The sequence below is a fragment of the Ammodytes marinus genome (genome assembly GCF_949987685.1).
Source record: "Ammodytes marinus genome assembly, chromosome: 3".
NCBI lineage: Eukaryota > Metazoa > Chordata > Actinopteri > Uranoscopiformes > Ammodytidae > Ammodytes > Ammodytes marinus.
Window position 1 is genome coordinate 18,367,828 of NC_137232.1, and position 19,437 is coordinate 18,387,264.

At 41.8% G+C, this 19,437-nt stretch overlaps 1 protein-coding gene across 7 annotated transcripts in view; it reads right to left on the bottom strand.

Annotated features, from left to right (window-relative positions):
* Window positions 1–6,508: 6,508 nt before the first annotated feature.
* The window catches only part of synrg (synergin, gamma), a 35,713-nt gene continuing 22,784 nt past the window's right edge, over window positions 6,509–19,437 (bottom strand). For 5 of the 7 annotated variants that reach the window (XM_080053612.1, XM_080053611.1, XM_080053608.1 and 2 more), the window contains 8 exons: window positions 17,057–17,572; window positions 15,607–15,770; window positions 15,372–15,425; window positions 14,688–14,784; window positions 14,108–14,256; window positions 13,337–13,447; window positions 13,143–13,181; window positions 6,509–7,577 (listed from right to left, as the gene is read on the bottom strand). In XM_080053612.1, the coding sequence (XP_079909738.1) occupies window positions 7,446–7,577; window positions 13,143–13,181; window positions 13,337–13,447; window positions 14,108–14,256; window positions 14,688–14,784; window positions 15,372–15,425; window positions 15,607–15,770; window positions 17,057–17,572 (1,262 nt within the window). In that variant the 3' untranslated portion in view covers window positions 6,509–7,445. The remainder of the gene's footprint in view (window positions 7,578–13,142; window positions 13,182–13,336; window positions 13,448–14,107; window positions 14,257–14,687; window positions 14,785–15,371; window positions 15,426–15,606; window positions 15,771–17,056; window positions 17,573–19,437) is intronic. The other 2 variants (XM_080053610.1, XM_080053609.1) reach the window with 1 other exon arrangement.

Sequence of the window (19,437 nt, forward strand, 5' to 3'; positions counted from 1 at the left end):
GAGGGGCCGAATACAGCGAGGGGTCCAGGAGGAAAGACGAGTCCTCTTGCCCTCCTGGACTGCAGGTTCATGCGTGTTCAGAACAGGCAAAGTGAGACAGTGTGAGTGTACGTTTGTGTGATGTTTATTTAATGAATACTGGTGCGTTTTGACAGAGGGAGCGTCAATGGAAACTGGTTGGTGATGGTTCAACTGTCCCTCCAACCAGTTGCCTCCATTTAGTGTTTGAACGGGAGCAAGGCGACGTCCAGCCCATAATCTTTATGACCAATGGATCCATCGGGACCACAATGATCATGTCAGACAACAAAACAAGATGAAACGCTTAGATTCTTGTGGGTGCTGTCTATTTCATGGTCTGTCTGTCCGGTGCCAGTGGAGGACGAGCGATCTGTGAAGGTGTTAGCTGTGACCCCGCAGCTCTGACAGCGATGTGACTGAAGTCCTTTTCCTGACATGATGTCATGTGGTGGTGTATTGTGACAGTTTTGCAGTAGTCTTTAGTGTGAAGGGTAGCAGCATGCCCTTAATGTATGGTAGCATTTAAGATAAGTGTACAGAAAAAATTACAAATAATTTTATTGAAATGTATTAATAGTGAGGAAAAAAGGTTATTGCACACTTTACTGAACATTTAAAGATGTTTGTATTTTTGCCTTTTTAAAGTGAAACTTAAGAAGACGTGAGTTAAAAGATTCAAGCTAAAAGTCAAGGTTTAGGGAAAGTTCCTGTGTACCACAGGGTTGACTGTTCCATCCCGTGACTACACTATGTTATTGTAGTGCTATTTGATGCTGTATTTAAAATATATATATATCTGCCGCTTCATGATAGCTCTATTACAGAGGCCTGGAAGAATAATAATAATTTATATTATAATTTGTTATGGCCCCGCTTTTGGCCACAACACATATTGTTGTTATTGAGACACACAGAGGTTTAAGTGCAAAAGTACTGATAATTTATTAATGAACAATAACCCTCCTCGTTATAGTTAACCAAAATAATTATGTAATAAAAGTCGAACGAAGAGTAAATGGAGAGGGAGAATATTTTCAATCCCTTGTGTTAGTTTTTTCAAGTGAGGTTGTAAAAAAAAACAAAAAAAAAACAATGCAGTTAAGAGAACACATTGTATTACTAAAAGTAAACCAGCCCAGTGAGCAATGTGAAAGATGCCAAAAAACCTTCTACTTCTGTGGTCGCTGGTTGAAAATGTTACTTTTGTGTAATTACTGTTCAGCAGTAGAAGAGTTGTAGGGGTGAGACAAAAAGATTTATACTGCAGTACATCTGTGGAAAAGTTTGGCGAGATTGTCTATGGTCGTCTGTGTATTTGGGTTTGTAATACAGATAAAGCCGGAACCCTCTTGTGAAAAAATAGAATACAAAATAAGGTTTTGCCTCTCACCCCTACTTTTCCGTAGCAGCAGAGATGTTGGATGTGGTGTTGAATGCAACACCATTGACATTTTCAACCCACAGAAAACCAAGGATGCTTTTTCAACAATAGATTAAGTGTGATATTACAATTTTGTTTTTAATAAAGACTACAAGTTCAGGGGTAAATAATTGTTAGCAGGAGACAGATTGTCTTGTTCGGTGCACAATCTGTTATCTGGTTTCAAAGTATGTAATTCCCTTAAGAAAGTCTTTAAAATAAAAGAAAAGGAAAAGAGTTTATGTCACTGTTTGTGTTCACACTTAATAGAAACTACACCTCTAACATATAATATTCCAGGCTTTTACTGGGATCATGTACATATACTAAAAAAAGAAAGCAGCTCAACTTTCTACTATGTTTCTTTCCATAAACATCCAAGATGTTTTCACATTAAAAGGCTGCAGCGTTTCCTCTTCTGAAGGCCTCTTGATGTTAAATCTAGACAGCCATTTCCCCCCAGGAGATGTCAAGGAAGCGTTCTGTCATTCATTTTCATTTGTTCTTGCTACAGAGCAGCAGGGAGATATTGATGAGCGCTATTTGTCTTGTGTCCACACTTCTGAGGAAACCTCCGGAGTGGTCTCTAGATGATTTCCATTACCCAGAGAGAGACGAGGCAGGTTTGATGACAGGACGACCACCAGAGAGATGCAAAATTGATGGGGACCAAATTATACCCTGCACACGCTGTTTTCTCACAGCTGAAAAACTCACATTTTATTTTCTTCTTTCTCTGCCCCTCTCCCCAGTCTTTGCTGTGTTAATGTCAGTACATGCACAAGGTAAAGTCAAGCGCTTAAAGTAGACACATCCTTCACCAGCAGAAGGATATTATCATATATCATTCAAGCATTAAGCAAACATATGTCATCAACCTGAGCAGTTCATGCCATGCAGAACGAGCAACGTTGATGAAGTTTAGAGGGATGACACTCAAATGGCAGCAACTCAACAGGATGTATTGGACACTGATTGGCTGCCTGAAACTGCAGGGTCTTTTGTTTAGTAAACTAATGTTTGGTTTATACGTCAGATGACCTGTTCAAAATGCTTGTTTTCTCTAACCAAAAGTTAAAACCGCAAATATATAACATTTTCACTGATTTAAAGCACATCAAAATGTAAAATAAAACTAGAAATCCCGCGGAGATTTGGAAAGTACGGGCCGCCCCCGCGCGAATCGGGGAAGCGAAAAAATCACGGCCGACCCCCGCGGTCCCAGAGGCTTTACCGTAGAGCGACGCGAGCCGCGCACGTCCGACAAACGACGAGTCGATCGGAGTCGGGGGGAAAGGGGCGTGGCCCGGCAAACATTGCGTCGTTGAATGACGGTTTTCGCATTCGTGGCGCCCCCCGTGGGTTAACCTCGACGAGCTTAGAGGGACACGCTACCGCATGTCTTCCGCACGTATCCTGCGAGTTTCACGACGATAGGACCTACGGGCAACGAGTTATGGCCAATTTGTAATTAAGCCCCGCCCCTGCGTAAACGTTTTAGTCAATGGCGGCCATGTTTTCCAAGCTATCCTACTGATATTTTTCGGAGACGTGCTTCACAGTCCCCCGGGGCTTCGTGAGACATTTGGTGTCGATGGAGTAAAACGTGAAAAAGTTGTGGTTAAAACCCTGTTTTTCAGTTTATGCTAATTAGCCGAAAATATCTCCAGGTTGACTTTTATGGTCCAAGAGGCTTTTTTGTAGAGCGCCCTATCATACAGCCGTGTGAAAAATTTCAAGTCAATCGGACTTACGGCGTGCGGGGCGCGGCCTCTCAAACTTTCTTCAGTCTGGGTTTAATTATAGCGCCCCCTAGCGGAAAATACAAAAAAATTCTGAGAGGCTATATTGTAGAGCACCATGAGCTGTACATGTGTAATCAATTTCAAGTCAATCGGAGTCGGGTGACCTTTGTGGCGCCCCCTATGGGTTAATCGTGATAAGCTTCGAGGGACATGCTACCACATGACTTCTGCACACACCCAGCAAGTTTGATGATGATAGGACCTACGGTTAAGGAGTTATGGCCAATTTGTGGATAGGCCCCGGCCCTGTGGCGCCCCCTATGGGTAAATCGCGATAAGCTTTGAAGGACATGCTACCACATGACTTCTGCACATACCCAGCAAGTTTCATGATGATAGTACCTATGGTTAAGGAGTTATGGCCAACGTGTTATTAAGCCCCGCCCATTTGTGGCGCCCCCTATGGGTTGATCTCGATAAGCTTCGATGGACATGCAACCACATGACTTCTGCACATACCCAGTAAGTTTGATGATGATAGGACCTACGGTTAAGGAGTTATGGCCAACGTGTTATTAAGCCCCGCCCATTTGTGGCGCCCCCTTTGGGTTAATCTCGATATGCTTTGATGGACATGCTACCACATGACTTCTGCACATACCCAGCAAGTTTCATGATGATAGGACCTATGGTTAAGGAGTTATGGCCAACGTGTTATTATGCCCCGCCCCTGCGTAAACGTTTTGGTCAATGGCGGCCATGTTTTTCAAGTTGTCCTACTAATCTTTTACGGGTATGTTTATTGTAGTCCCCCGGGGCTTCACGAGAAATTTGGTGTCGATACAGTCAAATTGCAGAAAGTTGTGGATAACACGCTGTTTTTCACTTTATGCTAATTAGCGGGAAATATTCCCTGAAGAATTTTTATGGTCCCAGAGGCTTTTTTGTAGAGCACCCTAACATACACCTGTGTGCGAAGTTTCAAGTCAATCGGAGTTACGGTGTGCGGGGCGTGGCCTCTCAAAGTTCTTTCAGTCGGGACTTCATAACAGCGCCCCCTAGCGGAAATTCAAAAAACTGTATAATAGCACACGATTCGGGGTAGGGACGGACATTCTGTGAAATTTTGGCATGTCTAAGTGAAACGGTGTGGGAGGAGTAGCAGCTCAAACTTTTGAGGAAGAATAAAAAGTAAGAAGTAAGAAGTAAGAAGTAAGAAGTAAGTATGGTGGAGAGTAATAATTACGGGCCCTCAATACATTGAGTGCCCGTACTTAAATATAAAGAATATAGCCCTATAATTCAGTATTTCTAACATTCTGGCCACGACTTGTGTGTCAAATCTGTCTGTGCAGGTTTTTTATTCTAACCATACCATGGAAACCATACAAAGCAAATAGCCTATGGACATCTGCTGTAGTAGCTGCAATGTATTATTGACTCATGGGCTTCAAATTATACAGCCTTTAATCATTCACTCAAATCGACACGAGTGACAGCACTTCTCCTTATCAATTGGTGTAAATCTCTTGCCATACACACAAGGCCAGTTGTTAATATTAACATGATGCTTTCAATGCTGCTTTACTGTCAGATTCACCCTCCTCGTTATAGTTATAATTTGACAACCTCATTTAGCTGCACGGCAACATATGCCTTTACTGCTGGATGTGATATAAAGTGCATCACACAACATGAATGAACACATGCAGAACACCTTAATAAATGAGACTCAGAGGACAGTTTTGAAAGGCTGTTAGTGCTTTATGTAAATATCATGTAGAAAAATGTAGAACTGACGCTGTAATGTTTGGGTGTAAGAGAGAGTTAAGAGGAGCAGATTGAGGAGACCTTGACTGATACAATTTAATCTGTATAGTCAAACAAGTCATTCTTCAACGTCTTTGTGGTGTAACAGTTACTCATCCGTCTGTCGCCTTTAAAGCCGCCGCTGTCTGAACTGATTGATAGAGTGGACATCTAGGTAAAAGGACAGTGAGCCACTGAGCTGTATTCAATTTGTACTGAACATCTGAACAGCATGCAGTGAAAAAAATGACTGATATTTGTGTCCAGATCATTTATGGTGAAAGGGAGGCTTCATAAATCTACTGTTGGTAGGTCTGTCTGACCACTACGTTGGTGTCGGCACCTAAACTTCATCGTGCAAATTATAGTGTTCACATGGGTGTGATGCCAGTTTGAAAAGGGCTATAGTGTCAAGGGATAACTCTGGTGATGACTGAATTACTACTAATTACATAAGGTTTTTTTCTTTTCTTTTGTAAAGATGATTTTTTTGGCATTTTTGCTTTATTAGACAGATTTGGAGAGACAAAGATGAAATGGGGCAAAGAGGGGAAGAAATGCAGAGAACTGACCCGGGTGGGATTGGAACCCGGGACTGCTGCGAGGCCTAAGCCCGGGGGGAGGACACTCTACCCACTGCGCCCCATGAGGCTTTTTTTAAGCTCTTTCTTTACACATTTTAATCCTGTAGACTCTCAAAATAGCAGCTATTGCTTTTTAATCTAAATTTGTTGAGCCTCTGTGGATAAATGGAAATGTTATCAGGAGGAAAGCACGAGGCAACTCTATTCACACAGGTGTAGGCAATCAGCTGTTTTTCGATCAATATATGATTGACTAGGGCCGTCAAATACCAAAAAAAGCCAGCAGTCAATAAGGCACAGTATCATTTCAATCTAGCTCCTCTCCCAGAGTGATCATTGCAGTGTGCTGTGGCAGACAATAGGCGTGGAGATGACAGGCTCGCGAATGAAAGCCGGAATAATTACACAGCCTTATTCAGTAATTGATTTCAACTCTTGTAATTTTCTGTAATCCCGGCCTTCACCGTCAGAGAAGAGGTATTCATTTTCTGCAGGAAATGAATTAGGGAACAGTGAGAGATAAAATGGATGTCGGAGAACACACCTGAACACAAGTGTGAGGCTTTAATGAGACTGGTTCCACAGAAAGCTCCCAGACATCTCATTTGATTGGCTGTAGTGCTGCCAGCGATGGCCCGGCAGGCTTGTTCGAAAAAGAGAATTTATTCCATTTTGTGGCAAATTGATAGAGATGAGGCCTCTCTGGCCTGCAGAGAAAGTACATTATTGAGTGAAATCAGAGGAAAGATGGAAAATGTGCAGCAACATTCATGGAAGTGGGAGAGGACGACCGGCGGGTAAAGCAAGCGGACTATCATCAAAGGCCAGTGAATGAACTGAGCATCTTGTTTCAAAGCTGTAATGTGCTCATACAGACATATCTGTTAAGTCCGACCAATATAAAAAATGTGTGACATTTTTAATGTATGCATGTTTATTTACATCACATTCGCATTACAGTCATAATTACAACACTACAGCAGGGCACTGTAAAATACAAAAAGTGCTGCTGCAATTTTAGCTCAGAATCACAGTCAACTTCTTCTGTAATTTCAGCTCATGTTGCACACAACACCAAGACAAAAACAAAACCGTTCACATGGTTCCCTTCAAGTCCCCAAATATCAACTTTGTACTTATAAAATAGACAATTTAAATACAGCAAGAGGTGCTGAAATATCCTCAACAGTGCAAAAGACATTCAAAGCAGTTAATATTGAACACAGCTTATGGAAAGGGTAGACATCTACCTTTGTTTGAATATTTTAGATTTGAAAGATTTTAGAAAGATATTAAAACCGCAACAGACTTTTCATCAAACAGACCCGACCAACAAATATAATTCAAGTGCAACAATAGGCTTATGATTCAGCAGCTCTCATTCAGTGGGAACAAAGGGAGTCATAATTACAAGTCCTCTCAAACAGAAGCAAAGCAACAAGTGGAATCAATATCTCAAGATGTTTACAGACTTCTTCTGCCAGTGTTTTTAATTATATTGCACACCGAATAATTTAATTAAATATGATACACTGACAAGAGATTATATACCAAGATTGACTTTTTCCATATCTGCTGTGAAAATAATTGGAAATCATATAAAAAGCATCATTAAATACGGCCTTCACAGCTGACCTATCTGTTTCAGGTATTTCATGTAGAAGAACAGAAGAGTAGCAACTGTAACATAGACGGTAATTATTTTCAGAGAAAATTTCACAACTTTGACAAGAGGGAGGTTACAGAATTAAAAAAACTAATAAATAGGATCCAGTGACTTTAATGGCCTTTCTCTGGCTTACAGTCTGAGGTGAGAGCCTGCAGCAGAGGACTTAGAGGTCGTTACTCTGCCTATCTCAAGGTTGATTAGAGCAGATCGGGCAGTATGAGGCCCGGGGGTTTGGGCTCCACACAGTTTATCCAGAAATTGGCACAGCTGGCGTGGTACTGGTGGCCCCCGTACAGCAGCTTGAAGTTGTCCGTCTCCGAGTTGAACGCCTGTCAACGCGAGACAGATGAAATATTACACACCTGAATCATGGGAGCCAATATATCATTCTTATATCCATCTATGTACACAGAAGGAAGAGGGAAAGATATGCAGGATGAGGACAAATAATTATCCCTCTAAACACCACTAACATACGGTAATGACTGATCAGACCGTTATCAGGCATTAACACATGTCCTCTGTGTACACCACCCCATGGAGTTTCAAAACTAACATTTTTCAAAACTAAAATGTTTCAATAACAGCATTATTCACACTAGCAATGTGGCGCAAAGCTCAGCTTTTAATATATGTACTTCCAGCAAAGTTACGCTTGAGAAAATAAAACAGGCTCTAGCCAGATAAGGATACCAATATTCATACATACCACATTCATGTGTTTGCAATACCTGGCATTTTTTATAAATAGCCTGCATAAAATTGTATGCAAGTTCTTATGAAAGGAAAAGAAGGCCAAAACAATCATTCACTGCAAATAAATAATATAAAATCAATAAATTATATTTGGTTTCTATGATCCTGGTGGAATAAATAAACATGACGAGAGCCAAAAAGGTACAACTCTTTACAGTCAAGATTCAGCTGATGTGTGTGTTGAAGCGAGTTGGCGGCTGCACACATTATAACATTTTTGTAGTGTTTCATCTCCAAACATAATTGTAATTGATGCCAATTTAAGATGCTGGTCTTTTAACCTGAAATTTAAGATCATGTCATTTAAACAAAGTGTCTTGTTGCAGGGCTTGATGCCATTTCCTTCACTGTCTCTTCTCTGAAGCAGCACATTTGGATCAGCTCATTGGTTTTCAGCCAAACCTGTTGCTCCATAATAGGATTTCAAATGGTGTTAAACTTGTTGTTAGAACTTTAATGACTTCCACACGTTTTGAATTCACTGTGGCTGTTCAGAAACTGAAATGTGGCAATCTGAACCTGCACTCGAGCAATGTGATGTGCTGGGACCCAGCTGTACCACTGTTGTGTGCAATCAGGAGATGCTAATGTGAGTGATGTGCAGTTTAAGAGTTTGTGTCCCTGGTGCAACATTGGGAGCTGAAGCTGCAGAGAGGAATGAGTCAGTGTAGTGAATCATAGCCTCCCATGCAGAAGGAGAGGGGAGACGCATGCAGAGCAAAAAAAAAAAAAAAAAAAAAGATTTCCAAAAAAAACTTTGCAACATCCATTCATACATGTCTAAAAACATATCCACCAGCACAACCGCACAGACGCTCAACTTGAAGAGCTTTCTCAGGCAAACTGAATGACGTTTCCACTCTCTGCTTCTATTATCACATGCTCGCATTTCACAAGCGGAGCGATTTCCTTTCAAATCGCTTTTGTGCCGGGGCCTTCTCGCTTCCATAAACCTGCACTTATGGCTGCCAAAGCTGGAACGCTTGGAGGGAGAGGATGCGAATTGCGAAATGAAAGGGTGGTCACACAAAGACGCTCTCAAACCAGCACTTACTTCACCTGTATAGCAGTGTAAGTAGCCCAATTAACTCATTCTGACTAGACAACTGCTGGTCCTTATATTAGCCTTTCAGACTGGCAGCCGCTGGAAACTATACTCTTTAAATAAGAATGAGAGTTTTCATGTTTTCAGACCGGAGCTGGTCAGATAAAACAGTGACTACTTATTCAGCTGACCTTTGTAGCTGCATGTAAAGGTTAGACATTCAATCTGAGCCATTGCCTACTTACATAACTCTAAAAATCCACCATCTGCTTTTCAATACCACCGAATATCATAGGAACTAAAAATAAACAATGCATGATTACCCTTAACCTCCTGTATATGTCTTTAGTCAATGCCTGTAAGAATAAGATGAGTTGGCAAGTGCATGCAACATTCAGTTCAGCCGGTGAACAGGGACAAAGCTTCATTCGCCCCATGTGTTTGTTGGTGAAAACATAAATCCTTTGTTAATACCCTCAGGGCTCCTATGCATTACATACATTTTAGAGTTCAAGATTTCATACGGTGTTGAGCATGCTCACAGTAGCAGATCAGGGCAAGGCCACTGTTGTTCGTAGACAAATCCGTGTTGAAGGTGGAAGTGAACAAGCTGCCATTACTGCGATTACATTTCACTTGAAAACCTGGACATTTGTTATGAAATCTGTCCAGCATATTCTGTTATATGTTGAAAATATTCTCATGAAATACCATTAGAATTAAAGGACATAATCCTTTCGCTATTTAGCTGCTGAACACAGACGTTACTAATTTTAAATGACTGTCAATTATTTATTTCTATTTACTGATTTGTATTGTTTACTATGCTTCCTTTTGCCCCATGTCCTTAATATGTTTCCTGATGTAACTATTTGTTGACTGTTTAATGTTGGATGTATGGCTGGAAAAGGCTAGAAATGAATTGCCCCTTCAGGGAGAAATAAAGTTGTCTGAATCTGAACCATAATCTACAAAGTCCAGTATTAACAAAAACTAGACATGGCAGGTAAAAGCCACCATCCTATAATATATGACATCTACTTTTCGAATTTTACAATATTGTGTTTCTTTCCAAATCGAAGCGGTCATGGACTGCTAAAGGCCAAGCATTCTGCCAACACGGGCCGATTGTTCATGTGCATATCTCCTGAGCTGGTAGCTGCGACCATGTTTCCTCACAAAAAAGCTACTTTCATATTTTCCTGTCACATACAATACAATACAATGTACATGTCATCTGATTTCATTGGTAGAAATCACAGTATTTGGTGATTTAAATCATAAGCTAGCAATTCTTTGTTAGGATTCACACAGCACTGTGGAAGTCGGACTGAAGCGGAACATGAATGTCATTTTTTTCTCTCCAAAAGCCTGTGTCATAACCAATTTCAGACTAAAGCTTTCAGACAGAATAACTTCCACACTCACACAGACTACTGCCACTGTCTGTTGAAGGGAAGGCTGTGATTAACCTAAACATCTCTGCTTTCTCTATTCAGAGTAAATGTTTTCCATTCCACAGCAGGAGTGGAGGCAGCGTTTCAAACAAAAACACATAAATCAATTGCCGGATTTATCTAAAGCTAAAAAGAGAGTTGAGTTCTGTGTTCTTAGCTTTTGAATTTCCAGACAGGCATTTTGTCATCTCCTAAAGTTTTAAAGTCAGGTAGTATCTAAGTAATTCCCCTGACTTTCCTCAGCTGTGAAGGAACCCCGCTAGCCTGAGGTGCAATGACGTGTGCTGTGACAGAGATGGGCAAACAAAAAGAACAGATTCATGAATTCAAATATTAAGGAGACAGGAAACAATTTTGTGAAAAGAAAAATGGTGAAGTGCGGATCCTAACTTCTGTTGCTGTCATGCTTCTTGAAGTTAAAGCTACACAGAAAAATCAATTCCAAATCCTTGAGGCACTTCAGAAACCTGCATTAATATAAATAGCCAGAGATGCTAAATTATTCAACTTAAAACCCTTGCCAGTGCTTCTCCCTCTAATTGCTCAAATTAGCATTTGTCATTAAGCAGAAGCGCTGGAGCGTCATTAGCTGAAAAGTATCACTTATGATCGAACTTATAGCTGCTGCTGCTGCTGCCTTTGACTGTCAAACTGAGATGAGATGGAGCCGCTGTCAAGTCGCCCATCCCTGCCTCCTGACCTGAGGAAGAAAATTGATGACACAAACTGCGGCACCCCAAAATGATAGCGCCAACAGCAACAACGAGAAATAATTTCAGCTCAGACTGAGTTTTCAAAAATGGGATAAAAAGTCAACTGAATGTTTCGTAAGATTGATATCCACAGCACAAAATTGAACTCATCCGCTGTCAAGCATTTTCCACGTTTCTTTGATGCCACAGCAACATCTCCACCCTTCTGTACCTGTGGTTAAAAAAATAATAATAATACCTCTTCGCTAAAGGACAAAGCAACAATCGGTGCCGTCTGCTGTAGCCAAAGAATCGCTCTTTCACTTCATGATACTCTTGAGGGGACGCTATTCTCCACTAGGCTTTTATGCATTCTTACCGGTGAGGCCTCTGCCAAAAATGTAATTAAAAGATGGGGTATGAATCTCATGCTAGTGGCACAGAGACAATAATAAAACTGCATTAATTTTCCACCCTGCGTCCATGCGCATGAGAGTGCGAGGTGAGGGAGTGTGTGCGCTTGTGTGCGCAGGTCTATTATCAGCTGTACTCCCTTGCTTATGACTAACGAGTAAGTCACATCTGCTCTCGTCCTAGATGCCTCTCAGTCACAGACACATCTTGCCTGGACCATCCATCTGGCTCTGGCTGAGCAGCACAGAAACAATCAGCACCACCATCGGCCCCTCTTAACCGCATGGTCCTAGAAGAATACCATTAGTGGCCCCACGTCGATGAAAATCCCAGCCACCATAGGCGAGGAGTTAGACATAGAGCAATCATACACACAGTGCCCCCAGTCGGTAGCTAAAAATTGAACGGTTATCAGAAACACCAATGGTTGTAAGCCGCAAGTGGCGAGGTGAGCAGTTCGCCCTAGATAGAGGCGACAGACGGAAAATGAAACCCTTCCAAGACAAAGTGAAGACCCTGGTGACCCTGAAGAACCAATGCCAGAGTGCAAAACAACACCCCAAGGTTCCAAAGTGACAGCTCTCCTCTCTCACTTGTTTCAAGAGTGTACATTACTATCCTCAGACACTATTTTTCAGTCCTACATTGACCCTTCTCAGAGAACTGGCGGCCCTATCATGGCTTAGCAACCGTAACTAGGCACTGTCAAGCATCGAGTTTCTCCACAGGTCTAAATAGCGTGCATGGGGCTCCAATTAGAGTGACGACCAGCACTAAAAGATTGTGGAGAGTGGGTCCTTTTCTTTTTCTGGCCCATTTAAAACCTCAAACAGGAGCAAGAGTTGGTTTGTCTGCTCTAATATTAGATGCAGTCGTCAGCATGGAAAAAAAACAACATTTTTAAAAGTCAGCCTTAAATCATTCAAATAAGCTATGTCCAGCTGGCCTGGTCATACCCAAGGGTGTATAGTGTATTGTAGTGTGTGATGTATGTTCTTCATGTTATGTCTGTCGGTGTTTGGACTATCTGTTTGTGTCATATGTCTGATGTCCTGTCATGAGTTGCAACTGTGCCGCAAACCCAGCTGCCCCACGGGGACAATAAAGTGTTCTACTACTACTACTACTCATTAATTCATTCACTCACTCACTCAATTAGCTAGCTATCCACAGCCTATACAATCTGTGATGATGACTGCCACTGTTTGAGAACCATTGTGTCTAAACATTTCTGTGAATACTGATAGTTAAATCTCTGTAACCTGCATCATGCCATATGAGAAACTTAAAGCTTGACAGGCATAGCAACAGTAAATATGGGGGGGGGACGGGCTAAGTAAACGTTATTTGTCTGATTCATTCTCTCTCTCTCTCTGGTGCAGTCTATGTCCAGGCAGACAACTGTTGACAGAGGAGCAGTGGAGATAAGTCAATTCTGTCACTTTGCCCCCCCGGGGCGTGTTGTTAAGAAGAAAATAGGCCCCCCAAGGCCCCTAGTGGGACAGAGTGGTTAGGTTGACTGTCTCATACTCGTTTAAACAGACGTCCAATAGCGCTTTCTTCTTTGTTCTGCAAAAAGTTTCAGAGTCAAAATAACGTTAGTTGTTATCCTCTATGGACGAGCACAACATTCATGTATAAATGCATCCACAAACAGTTATTCTGTGTGTGTGTGTGTGTGTGTGTGTGTGTGTGTGTGTGTGTGTGTGTGTGTGTGCACATACCTTGCTGCGAGATTCGACGTTGAGCAGACAAACACCACATGCCAGCTCCTTGGCATTCTTAATGCCATGCCTCAGAATGCAGGAGGAGAAATCAAGGGAGCTTTCATCAGGCTACACAGACACAGAGAAAAACACACAGACAAACCAATTTTACTTCCTGCTGCAGGGCAAAATGTAGACATATTATTCTTACAATAACAGCATGGAGAACAAGTCAGCTTACAGTAAACATCCCCAAGCATCATCAATGTTTTAATAAAGACTCTGCTTGACTATCTGGAGTGAAAACAAACAATTGCAGCAACTATTTCGTTCTCTTTTCTTTTGAAAATGAAAGCAACCTCCATGCCTCATTGAAAATGTGTTGTTTTGCACCCCATCTTCAAGATACTATTTTCAGTTCAATCTTCTTCAGATGGAAAGTTATATTGCTCAACTGCTGGCCCTGTGGCTGAGAACAGACGTCCTGGGTAGCAGCGGGATAAACAAATCTATACAGTCCTTGTCCTTTTTGATCCGTACACCTCCAGCTGCATTGCAACCAAATTGTTGGATCATTGATTCTAAAATAAAAGGCCCTCACAATATTGGATTCACTAACATTCCATTATGTTATTGGCAGCCTTTTTTATTACAAATTGAGCCTGATGCTCTATTATAATGTGTATTTGTTTACCTGTGCTTGAAGAGTGTAAACATGTCATGAAAAAAAGCAGCTGTGTGCATAAATCTATACAACCGTCCAGTGCCTGGTATATTTATTTTTCTTACAGCAAGCTTGGCCAGAGACATGAAGCCTATCAGGTTGTTCCACACACGGCTGACGTCCTTGAGCAGCTGCTGCAGCTTCTCGGAGCACACGGCCGTCGCTTTGATGCCCAGCTCCACACGTCTGGTGACACGATACACTTCCACCACACCTTGACACAGAAGATACACAATCCCAAACACATATCACAAAAAAAAACATGTTTTGTTTGATCTTTATGTTCCATTTTCAAGAGGGAACTCTGTGTTTCGCTGCATCGACGTGACACGGTTGCCACTCGCAGCTCATTAAAAGCAGAGGAACACAGTGGTGGTGGAGCAGGACCTTGTCAGTCCAGGCAGAGATAAGCCATCACACCAGAGCTCCTTTTGATCTTGTCCCACCTGTCCTTCAGAGGGTGTAAGGCCACACACACACAGACGGGGTTCCTTAACAGCCACCCGCCATACGGCTAGTCCTTGCCTGTTTTATAGTGTGTGTGTGTGTGTGTGTGTGTGTGTGTGTGTGTGTGTGTGTGTGTGTGTGTGTGTGTGTGTGTGTGTGTGTGTGTGTGTGTGTGTGTGTGTGTGTGTGTTTCCTCACCCAGCAGGTACTCCATGCCCTGAGCAGACTGGATGACCTCGGTGCAGACAGACGAGCTGCTGATGCCGTTCAGGATGTTGTTAGCTTTGGTGATGACCTTAATGTGGAAAGAGAACTCAGCGTTATTACATTATGTGCTGTTTTCGCTCATTATAATCATCATCATTATACAACAGTTGACCAACATTTTTGTCACAATTTGAACCTTGAATACAAGGAGTGTATGCTTTCACCAATTTGAGGACATTTCTGAGAAAATATAATGTGGAACTGACCAAATTGTGAAATAATAAATACTACAGCAGTAGACATTTTAAAATATTTTTTTTTTAAATTTTTATACTTTATTGGACAGTTTGGAGAGACAGGGGTGAAATAGGGCAGAGATGGGAATGACATGCAGAGAACGACCATGGGCCCATGGTCTGCTGCTTCTGAGGACTGAGCCTCTATGAGCTCTAACCACTAGACCCCGAGCGTCCCCTACCTTTTAGATTTAGACTTTAAATCTAATTACTAATGGCAGGTTTGCACGGGCATAGAGAATGATTTGTCCGGAAACCTTTGTGATAAGAGAAATGTTCTTCACAGCAGGTTGAAAAACATTGCTCCGTGGTTATCTTAATTATTCTCTAACATTTCAATAGCCACTCTCACAGAACACAGGAAAACAAACAAACAAACCTCCAGAGCGTTCTCCAGACACCGCTGCCACTCGTACGCGTAGCGCTCGCTCTCCTGCAACAACACAGCACAACAACATTATCTCTAAATGAACACAAAGGCAGAAGAACAGAACAAAACAGAGGAACATTTTGTGTGCTCTGTAAGCCTTTTAACAGTGACTATTGTGCCGAAACCTGGTGGTTGATAAAGGTGCTAAAATGTGGTACGGTTTATGCTGGGGCCCCTTCCTCACCTCAACCTCCCCAGTCAGGTCCTTGTACTTGTCTCTGATGACTGGCAGGGCGGGCTTCTCACTCAGGGTGTTGGAGCGGTCTCTGAAGGGCTGCTCTGGGGCTGGAGACGGGGGAGAACGCCTGATCTCTTTATCGCCCAAACTGTGACTGCGTTTGTGCGAGCCTGGGGCCACGACAGGAGAGAAGACAACCAAAAGACCAGTAACTATTTGTTGTTGCTTTATATCAGTTTTTAAACGCATGTTGATGACTCATTTTTAAAGATATGCATCCACCTTTTTTGTTTGCAATCATTTTACTTCAACAACACTGTTGTGGCTAATTCCTCCCAGACAAGGACATGGACTTAATTTATGACAAACAATAATTACGTACAAAACAGCGGTACAAATATGCAAGAATGAATTATTCATTGGGACTCAGAGACAGAAAAATCCTGGCAGGGGACCACAACAAACACACACTAAACCCAGACTATTCCAGTGGGGCTGGCAGTTAGTCTGCATGCATGTGTGGGTTTGTGTGGGTTTGTGTGAGTGTGTGTGTGTGTGTGGGTAGTCCAGACACAGGTAATCTGCCTCCCTCCTAACTCTTCCACCACCCACAGAGAGACATGCGTCATCCTCCCCACAACCCAGGGGCCGCACCATGATCAGATTACTGCTTCAATGGGTGAAGACAGGTAAGTAAAGCCTTCGTCTTCAAACAAATTAAATCCCACACAGGGAGATAAATCTATGGGGCAAATGGGCTTTGATCACAGAGTAGGAAACAATAATAAATTATTGGTGGAACATGACACCAGCAAACAGCAGTTAAAGAACGAGCAGCCCGGTGGATACAGTTAATTTCAGCTCATGGATTTGTGGCCTCTACTAATCCATCTCACCAGTCACTGCCATTAGAGCAGCGCTGTCATCTCAACACTGCCATCTAATGTCTGACAGCTTTATTACAGATCTGATGGGCCTCAAGATGCTTGAAGAGAGGTCTGATGCGCCATTTTAGGGCCAAGGGCTTGGAGTTGGTCAATAGCATGTAATGTTTGGTCACAATTTTAATATCTACATCATATTATAGGTAAATTGTACGACAGGAATATATTTTTTTATTAAGCAAAAAAAATTTACAAATTTAGTTTTACTACCTTTGAAACGTGAGGGTTTGATACTTTAGCCTGTGTAGTGGACATGCTTGGATTCTGGACCAACACACCAATTTAAGGACATCACCTTATAAAACAACTCATGTTAAGGCTTGAATTTAGTATTTTATCATCAATGAAATCTGCAAATTATGTTCTGTCTTGACATTATCACCCAAAATTTTTGTTTTATGTTTTCGCTCACAAAACAATTAAATGTTCTCAGATAAGTTAGATTCATAATGAAAATGACACTTTGCATTTCCATCACATGTGGTAGGATCGACATGATGATTGTGACTCACCTTGAACACACAAGTCAAACGTTGCCAGTTCGTTCTTGATCATCTCTTCACTGGACTTGACTTTGGTCTGAGCGCTGGCTTTCAGGAAGTCAGACTTGCCAAATTTGGGCTTGTCCCCCTGGAAGGCTCCAAACTCATCCGAGGCCTCCTCAGCGGTGGCGGGGGGCGAGTCGGACTTTTCTGACACTGTACTTGCAAAGTCCCCAAAGTCGTCCTGCTCGTCCACACCTCCCTGGTCGCCCGAGCCAAAGTCAGCAAAGGCTTCAAACTTTCCATCTGTTGATGAGCTGTCATCTCCGGGGAAGGAGGTAGTGATCTTCTCCGTGATGTTTTCGTTGCTACCAAAGGTCAGCTCCTTTCTGTGTGCAGGCGCTAAAGATGGAAGAGAAGCTCCTTCCAAGCCCTGCGGCTTAGTGGCCTCACTGGGCAGACATTCCTCTCGGTCTGACCAGTCATAGCTGGACAGGGTGCTGAGGGCCGCTGTCCCAAAGGGGTCAAATTTCATGTTGTCTCCTTCTGTAATGACAACACAGATATACCAGTGGTTCCTGGGAATGGCACAGATGCTGTCATGATAGGAGGTAGATTAATGAGCCTGGATGAGCAACTGAGATTTCTGTTGGATTATCACTGTGTATACAGTCTACAGATACTGATGTCTCTTTTCCTCTAATGGGAATTAGGCCCGAGCATTAACTCGTTTTTTGCATGTACAGTACTTCTTCTGGGAGTGTTTTGCCACACAGATAGTTTTTGATTTATCCCTCAGACATGTCTGCCTCCACTACAATACAATTAATTGGTGTGAATGAAACTTTGTTATTGGTGCTAAAAAAACAAGGTCCTGTGTTACCAGGGATAATTACTTAACAGTCCTCTTCAGACTACATGGAGTAACCAGAACATTGTTCTTGAAAAATAAGTTTTGCAGTCCTGTGAGCACCACAAAGTACTGGGAAGGAGGCCAAAATATCACCTCCAATATATCATGTGCAGATAAAACCTAAACTATCTGGTACATGGCTCGAAAATGTGTGGTTTCTTGGAGAACTTTACCGACATCCTGTGTGGCCTCGCCTAAGCTGCACAGTGATGATGATACCCCCTCCCAGTTTTTCAGTAATAATAATAATAATTATTCAGTAATTCAGCACATTTACGAAGCCCACTATTATTATATTAGCATCTGCTATCTATTTTTGTTTTAACAGTAATAAACCTACTATATGTTTGAAGTAATACATCCGTCTCATACACATTTTTAAGATATCGTTCAATGGAGTTGTTTTGAAGCTGAGCTGAATCATGTGTATCAGAAGAAATGACTACTGTCATTTTACTGAAACACAAGGAGGTACCAGGGTAGGAGATTAGAGGGGGCTCGGGGAAAATTGCCCCCAAAAAACATTTAACGGGGGCAAAGAAAGACCCTGCTAAAAAACTTAATTTCCTATCCTGGGAGGTACACTCCTTTTTTTTAATATAGTGGACTCTACTTTGGATCTGTGATTTACACTTGCTGTTCTCATTTGTTACAGCTTATTGGCAACCCTGACAATAATAAGAGTGGATGTCTTTTTACTAAATGCAAACTTAAGGACTTTAAAGCTTGAGCAACATCAATTGAAAGATCTTTACATTCGTATTAGTCCAAAAAAAACTGATCATAAACAGAGAAGCTGTGTTTATGATCAGTTTCTTTAAGACTTATACAAACCGACAGCAACACAGCTCGCACACATTTGTCAACACTTTCGTATTCACGTCTCCCACTCACACTCTCACAAGTGCACACATCGACCTTGTTAAACCCTTTCTATTTTGCAAGTCAGAACCCTCAGATACACGAAGCAATTTGTGAAATTGACAAGGACCTAGTGCTGTAAGCCTCGTCTCATTAGATCACTTTACTTTCCTATCTCAAGAAGGGAAAAGGAGAAAATAAGACGGTAAGCATTTCAGCAATACCAACAGTAATATTTATTACGACAAACATGAGTAGAGAGAAAGGTCACAAAGTACTGTGAAAGAGGTCTATCATTACAAGAGGTTTGTCAAACTAACACTTGTAAAATTAGATTTCAGTCATTTAGAATACAAGGACATGCAGAGGAAAGCAAGAAAACAAACAGGGCGAAGAAAACAAAGATAATCGGAGGATATAGGAGCAGAAACCAGAATGAGAAGGCACATTCACAGACTAGAATCAGAAATTCTGCAGAGAGGGAAAACCTTGTTTTACTATAAGGATGTAAAGCAACAGGTGTTTTCGGAAAAAAAAAGATATGAATGCAGATCACAAGCCAGGTTGAAAAGATAATTTAGAACAAGGAGGCATTAACCCTTTGAGGACCTAAGAGGGGATGGAAATACCCCAAAAA